This window comes from Hippocampus comes, unplaced genomic scaffold (assembly GCF_001891065.2).
Source record: "Hippocampus comes isolate QL1 unplaced genomic scaffold, H_comes_QL1_v1.1 scaffold147, whole genome shotgun sequence".
Taxonomy (NCBI): domain Eukaryota; kingdom Metazoa; phylum Chordata; class Actinopteri; order Syngnathiformes; family Syngnathidae; genus Hippocampus; species Hippocampus comes.
In genome coordinates, this window is record NW_017805009.1 from 2,408,477 (window position 1) to 2,416,273 (window position 7,797).

General features: G+C 42.5%; 1 protein-coding gene across 2 annotated transcripts; it reads left to right on the forward strand.

Moving 5' to 3' along the window:
• The first annotated feature begins 1,236 nt into the window (after positions 1 to 1,236).
• Positions 1,237 to 7,452, forward strand: asphd2 (aspartate beta-hydroxylase domain containing 2). 2 transcript variants are annotated; one of them, XM_019862331.1, is made up of 4 exons: positions 1,237 to 1,548; positions 3,334 to 4,525; positions 5,113 to 5,226; positions 5,351 to 7,452. In XM_019862331.1, exons 2-4 carry the CDS (start codon positions 3,661 to 3,663, stop codon positions 5,479 to 5,481), a joined length of 1,110 nt encoding a protein of 369 aa, XP_019717890.1. In that variant the 5' UTR covers positions 1,237 to 1,548; positions 3,334 to 3,660; the 3' UTR covers positions 5,482 to 7,452. The 2 variants fall into 2 exon arrangements, with proteins under 2 accessions (XP_019717890.1, XP_019717898.1); XM_019862339.1 differs by lacking the exon at positions 1,237 to 1,548 and adding an exon at positions 1,568 to 1,890.
• The last annotated feature ends 345 nt before the right edge of the window (positions 7,453 to 7,797 follow it).

A 7,797-nucleotide genomic window follows, 5' to 3' on the forward strand; every position in this document is an offset into this window, starting at 1 on the left:
ACTTGGTTATTTCATTTTATCTGTCTGTGGACCTCAACTATTACTGTGGAAAAGCACTTTTCCGAAACCTGTTCTTACTTTAGAACATTGTAGTGACTAATCTTGATTGAAACAGACAAGTAAAGACGACCTCCCACTTCTTTCTTCAAACAAAGCATTGTGGCGGACACAAATGTCATGTAGACGACCAAGGCATCATAAATTTCACCATTTTGAATGAGTCACTTTAATTTTAAATGGTTTGGATCCAGTCTTTCCTTTGTGTTTATTGGCCCGTTTAGTGACAATGAAAGTCAACCATTTGACGTTTACCATACAAGTGACAGGAATTTATGAAGGTCACAAACTCTTTATGTCCAGATTTTAAGATGCCCAAATTGCCCTTTTAATCATTACAGTCGTGGGTCTGAAGACAGACCCTCAAGTGGCTTAAAAAGAAAATGTGTGCTGTGGAATATTATGTGGTACAAGTGGTTTGTTGCCTGTAAATAATTACATCATTATTAAGGTGTAATCTGAGCTCAAAAAAGTGCTCTCACTAAAATGCTCCAAGAGCAGGCTATTTGTGTTTTGTTTTGTTTTGTTTTGTTTTGTTTTGTTTTGTTCTCTTACATGCCAAAGTATACACACACTTAAGCAATAATAAACATTTTGATTGAACTGGCCTCCTGCTGTAATCATTTTCTGATTTGTGATGCACTGATTTAAGTCCAACCATGACTGAGAGAAACAATAAACTGGCGCCACGGTGACTTTGTTTGGCACTGAGGGCCGTATAATTGTTCAGAGTCCACTGATGTGGTGAATTGCAGTAAGACAACATCAAGATGTGGTCTGTCTTCCACCAATATCGTAAAGCATCATGGGTAGTGAAGTTTACAGATGTTTTCAAATGGAGGGACGAGCCAGGAGCCAAACGGAAGAGGGTGTTTGTCATAAAAAAGATAAAATCCGGATACGGCAACACATGCCTTTCAAACTAAAAGTCTTCCAAAATAATTGTGTGATAATCAGAGGTGACATTTTCATCCATCCATCAATTTTCCAATCCGCTGAACCCCTTGAAAACGTTATAGTTGTTAAAATCCTGACTCAAACTTGTGCCAATATTCAGCAGTCTGGATAAAGTGTATCATAACAATCTAGTGTTCGGGTGAGAACTGCGGCGACGTTTGGCTTAGTTTCAAAATGTATTTTGAAATGTGTAACCGGAATTAGTTACACACATAACTCTTTCGATGTCTTTACACTGGGTGTCTTTCCCGGTGGATCTTTAGTATTTATGGCAAAATTGGCCTGTCAGCGGTTGGTCGCCACTACAGACACAAAGACAGAGTGTCAAATTGTCGGTTGGGGTGCATTTTTTGGTCAAACACAAGTGGCGTGTTTTCCCGTTTTGGACTTCCATTTTGGGTTTCGAAAAAATGTGCTTTTATGTTGACTGATATCCGTCTGCGTGCACTGCAGTGGTGCGCAGCTTGGCCAGGAGGGAACACCTGTGTGCCTTCTCTTCTGCTCCCATATGGTTACATTATGAATGTTGAGCAGGTATGGATGCACGATTAAATGTGTCGAACAATCAGGGGGGCGGGGGCGAGTGCAAAGAAAAGACTGACGTCAACTCGAGTGTTTGTCGTGAATGTTGTGGCTCATGATGGTATGTGTGGCGATCCTTTATAAGTCTTTGTAGCTACACTGTGACCGTTGCGAATTTCATTCTGTGGTTTGATACAAACAGTCTTCCCCAGACGCAGTGCTTTGTGTGCGTGTGGGTGTGTGTGCGTGCGCGTGTGAGAGAAAGGGGGTGGGATGCGGGGGCGTCTTGAAGCTGTCAGACAGGATGATCGGGGCCGGGAGGACATTTATCGCAGGATTACACGACCATTTTTGGTGAGGCATCTTGCTGGCCCGCTGATCACAGTTGACGCGAAACCCTCGGGGTTTGGCTGTTGGTTTATTATAGTTATATAATTACAGTCATTTATTATTTATTCATAATTGTTGTTATTTCAAAAAGGAATGACAGACTTCATATCACCTCTAACATCACCAAAATGATCGCCAACAGAATCCCAATTATAAACGTGTGTAGGACTGTGGGCATTGGCACTGCTTATATAATGTTGTTTCGTGTGTGTGTGTGTGTGTGTGTGTGTGTGTGTGTGTGAATGGATATGTACCAACTGGGAGGAAATAGCCATGGAAATATTTGGGTTGCTTGAGTTTGAATTACAGCAAAAACAATCTTGTTAGGTTAAATGAAGACTCAAAATAGTCCAGATTTTTTTTTTTGTCAATATGTACCCTGCAATTGGCTGGTGACCAATACACGCTGTGGTCACTGATCGTAGGAGGTCTGGACTAAACATTTTGAGGGCACAAGATTTCAAAACAAGTAAACAACAGAAATTGTAGTGATGTGGCTTCAAGATTCTGACTCGTGGTTGTTTTGAGTTGTTTTGGTTTTCTTCAGCATTCCCGGGTATGCGACGGATTGAGGGTGGCCTTTAAGGTCAAACAAAGACCAATACTGTTTCTGAAATAGCTGGTATGGAAGCAACAACCACGTTAAAGGTCTTTGGATTCCTTTCCCATTATGGACCTTGAACATCTTGAAATGCTTGAGAACAAGAAGTCTCAGACTTCTGATTTGCTGATTGACTTTTTGGTGTTTGTTTTATGATAGTTTTTTTTTTTTTTCCTTTCTATTTATTGCATCCATCCAGAATCTCAGTAGAGTTGCAGGTGAGCTGGAGCCTATCCCAGGTGACTTTGGGCAAGAGACAAGGTACACCCTTGGTTTTGAAATGTTATTAGTAGAAATTGAGGAGATTGGAATAGTTTTACTTTTTTTACTTGAACCCCCTTTTTGTGGATTACATGATGCGGCCCAGACACAGCCAGACTCCACCTCCAGTGGTACCCACATAAATTGAGTTTGAAACCCCTGATTAAGAGTCTTTATTTTAGCTAAGAAACATGTTTTTGGAATGTGACAGGAGGCTGGATAACCTGGACAAAGACAATGCAAGCGCGGAGTAAAATGCAAACACTGGAAGGCTGGCACTGGGATTCAAACTTGTAACTCAGAACTGTCAGGTGGATGTACTAAACATGAATGGACAGGCTGATTGTTCAGTTATTTACCAACCAGTCACAATTTCCCTTTTTTAATCATAGCAAGAAGTTTGTGGATGAGAATGCTTGAATAGACGGGCAGGCAGATGGATGGATGAAATAGATAGACAGACAGAAAGAAAGATAGAAGCCCCCCGATGTCAGTTCCAGCCTTGTCGTCACCGCTCTTTATCTCCGTCTATCCTTGTTTTTCAGGGCGTGGATAACCTCGAGGCGCAGCGTCTGTCTTCATTTGTGTGAGAGAACAGGAGAAGGCGCGGCGCGAGCACCACCGGCCCAAAAGCAAGCATGAAGAGAGCAGCCCTCTTTGCCCAGAGCTAAAATGCTAAGGTTGGAGAGCGAGGGTGCCGGATTAAATCAGCAGACTGATTACTTTCAAGTCGCGGGCAGGAAGAGCTGCTTGAGACAACAGCCTTTGTGTGGTTTGATGCTGCTCCCAGTCCCTATCCAAAACAAGACCTGTTAGCTGCTATCTGCATCTCCCTTCTGCTGTGAGATTGAGCCGTGCGGAGCAGAACCCAGATGGAGTGGTCACTCGAGGGTGTGAGAGAGATGGTGGCCGGAGGGATGCAGTCTGTGAGAGAGTGTGAGATCTGTGCTTGTGCCACAGTGGTGTGTGTCCTGCTGCTGTTCCTGTGGTACTGCTACAGGGTGGGCCGCGATCACAGCTCGAGTCCATTGCGCGGCAGGTATCTGACCGGTTCTAGCAGGATTGGAGGGGTGGTGGGGGGCTTCATCGGCTCAGACTGTCGTAATCGGGGCAAAGGGAAATCCGGCTCCATGTTAGAGGAGCAGAACGGCTTTGCTTTCTGCCAGTCGTCCGAGTGTTTCCGCTGCACCAGCGCTGGAGAAAGTCTGAACCAGAGGCTCTACCACAGCCTGCAGGAATACGCCAAACGCTACACCTGGTCGGGTATGGGCAGGGTGCACAAAGGAGTACGCGACCAAGGTCGATACCTTAACACCCGACCAACCATCCAGCGGCCTGAGGTCTTCTTCCTACCTGACCTACCGTCAGCTCCTTTCTTCTCCAGGGAAATTCAAAGACACGATGTGGAATTCCTGGAGCAGAGCTTCCCCGCCCTTTTGGCTGAGTTTGAGACGATCTACAATCAACCACCCGCCCGCAGCGGCTCCCCCCTGCCACCGGGTTGGAAAGCCAACTCCACTCCTCGTGGCCAATGGTGGACTTACTACCTGGTCAACCAAGGCACCCCACTGGTACTTAATGTCAGGAGGTGTCCACGGGCCTGGAGGGTGTTGGGCCAGCTGCGTACTTTCATCGCCAACAACGTGTTCGGAAACGCCTGCTTCTCTGTGCTGTCTCCGGGAGCTCTAATCACTGAACATTATGGTCCGACAAATGTGCGGCTGCGCTGCCACCTGGGTAAGAGTGTGAATCGGCTGAGTTAAACACATTCAAGCAGATGTGCCGTGTGGACTCGCTGTGCAACAGCGGCTAAGTATTTCAGAAGGAGCACACAGGAAGTAGGTTACACACAAGGAAATCCAGAGTGCTTTCCTCCTGTCTGATGCACATTTTTCTAGTCCAAGAGTGCTTCAAACTTCAGTGTTATCACTCATACAGACAGCTTTGGGTTTTTTTTACAATTTCACAATGGAAATCTAATTGTGGCACTCTAGCTGAAGCATTAATACAAAATTCCTGTCACACATCTTCACAACTGAATCAGTGCACTTAAATAATTCTAAAATATTTTTTGTAAAGAAATAAAAACACTGCCATATGTTGGTGCCTGGCCCCTCATTCAATTGTGATCTCTGCAGACATGATAACATGCATGCCAAATGGCTGATATTATAAACACTCCTGAGCTATCATTTAAGTGATATTCCGCAAGCAGGACAACAAAAAGCAATCCAGTACAATAATAACAATCGCAATTGCTCTTGGTGCTTTTCAAAGTTATGAATTTGATCGTGATGTTTTGTTTTGTTTTGTTTTTTTGGCAGGTCTCCGAGTGCCCCCCTCATGTGAGCTTGTAGTTGGTGGAGAGCCCCAATGCTGGTCGGAGGGCAGCTGTCTGCTTTTTGATGACTCTTTCCTCCACAGGGCCTTCCACGAGGGTAAGCATTTCAACTTTTTATCATGAAGACTGCTTGACTGAAAACTAGAATCCAGAAGCAACTATAAGTGAAAAGCAACACTGTAATTTTTTTGGGGTGATGACTTTCTGGGTTCTGTTTGTAGGGGGTCCAGAGGACGGCCTCAGAGTGGTCTTCATGGTGGACCTCTGGCACCCCAATGTGGCCGCCGCTGAGAGACAAGCCTTAGACTACATCTTCACTCCAGGCCGCTTAGAAGAGAAGGAAGTCAAATAGGTGAACGGATGTGAAGAATCGTGTCCAAGCAAGAGGTAGAAGGGTGTGTGAGGGTGTGCCAGAGAACAAATGTCACATTCACTGTGTGCTCCATTTTCTTTCTCTTATCTGAGCACATCTGAGAAGCTGCACAAATATTAGCCTCATGTCCGTGTCAAACACGACCGCATTTAACAGCACATTTACCATTTACTTAAAATGAGTGCCAGCAGTATTTTGGACAGTGACACTTGTTTTCGGAATATTTTTTTTATTTATTTATTTTTTTTTTGCCTTGATAGACCGCCACAAAGGATTTGAAATAAAACAATCAGCATTATTGTAAGAGGTTTCACAAAAGTCTGGTATTTGCTGGAATACTAATGTCCATGGAATGCAGACGCCAGGCTGTCATTGAAACCTCTTAAATTACGGCAGGCTTTGTGACATCTGGAATGTTTTAGTTCAAATCCATTGCGGTGTCTGTGTTCACACAAAATACTTCTGAATCTTCAGCATTGGTCATGCAGCGCATTGTTTGCTTATTTTTAAACACAAAAATACACATGAGTTCTTTTGGGAACTTATCAAAACAGTCAATTTGGCATCAATCTGGAAAGATGTGGAATCAGCCACCTATAGAATGTACAATTGGAGATTATTAGCTTTGATATTTAACTGATGAAGCCAATGTCTAAACTAGATATTTGTACCATTGGTCTCATCTAAATATCTTTGATAACAGGGGTATGACACATCAGTCATTACGTGAATGTTTACATAGCTAATGCGGCTGAGGTCGCTTATTGTCCTCAGAGTCCCCACCTGCTTGTACAATACATGGTTGAAAAGCACATTTCTTTTTTTTTTGGGGGGGGGGGCAATACTATGAATCAAACTGTGGAGATACAATGAAGATGAATATGTTTTGCTAAATTTGCTAAACGGTGGTAATTCGGATGCATTTGGTATTACATTTGTATTCTTGTAAATACAGTATGTAAGCGTTAAAGTTAAATTGGGGGTGAAATGGTTTGATGTGTTTTGAAATAACAGTCTTTAAATGCTTATAACTATCATGTTGTCTTGAGTTAGTTAAATTCGCCGGTCCAAACACAATGTTGGTTGCAATTGATAGATTCTGTAAAATACTTTTGAAGTTGCTACGCTGCTGTTCTTGAGATATTTTATTTTGAGTTATGCATGACCTGCAAACATTCATTAATACGTTTATATATCCTGAATCCAAATTAACACCCATCATAATGGATTTGTGCTGTTTAAAAGGGACTTTTTTTCTTTTTTTGCACATGAAAAGTAATCTCAAGCAGCTTCACGTGTTGTTTGCAAACTAACACTGATGTTTACAATGTCGAAGAACAATGGCACTCACATTGAGCTGTCTGTTTTTAATTTTTGATTTGGGGATGACTGTCGTCAATATGAAGAAGAGCATAATTATCAAAGCTCATTCTTTAGACTTCATGGTTTAACAAAATTGTTTACATTTGGATTAGGGACAGTGCCAAACTAACTCGCTTGTAGTGGCTACAACCTCTGCTGTCTAAAGTGATAATTACAGGACACTGGTGCCTACTGCTGTTGCCACCCAGGTGGCAAGGAACTGCAAAGAGAAACTATTTAAAGGACTTCGACATGTTGAGATGATGTTTTGTAATGTTATAGTACAGCATTCTGAGCTTTCTGACTGATTTAGCAGGGGATGTTGCGTAATGCTTGTGCGTAGACAGATAAGACAGTTGACAGTGCCTTCAGAAGTCTTTACAAACTACTTTGGAAATTAAGTGTGTCTTACCATGTTATTGTGTGATGAGTTATAACCTACAATAGTTTAGTCGGAATATCAACCATCCGTGAACCATCAATGTTGTGTTTTTTTTTAATGCTATTGTATTATATATATTCCCGTTATGTTGCTTCCTTGCGTCGATTTTCAAGTGTTTCTGCACATTTAATAAATGGTCAACAATATTAATGTTGTCAGTTTTTTCCTAAAAGTCATTTTAAAATGATGTTGCATACCTTGTGGATTCACAGCTGTCTATCACACAATAGTCATATTTGAAATTGCAGCGAGGAAATTGCTTAAGACTCATTGCTAATAATGAATGGTTGTTTCGTGTTCATTTGAAATACTTTATTTTAAAAACAAAACAGAGTTCATTTGCGTTTTTTGCAAACTGCCCTGCGATTGGCTGGTGCCCAGTCCAGTGAACCCCACCTCTTTCCCCAAGTCAGCTGTGGGTCCAACTCACCGATCCTAATGTGGAGAAGCCGCAAAATGAATGACAGGATGCAAAGTGTGACTTTCTCGAT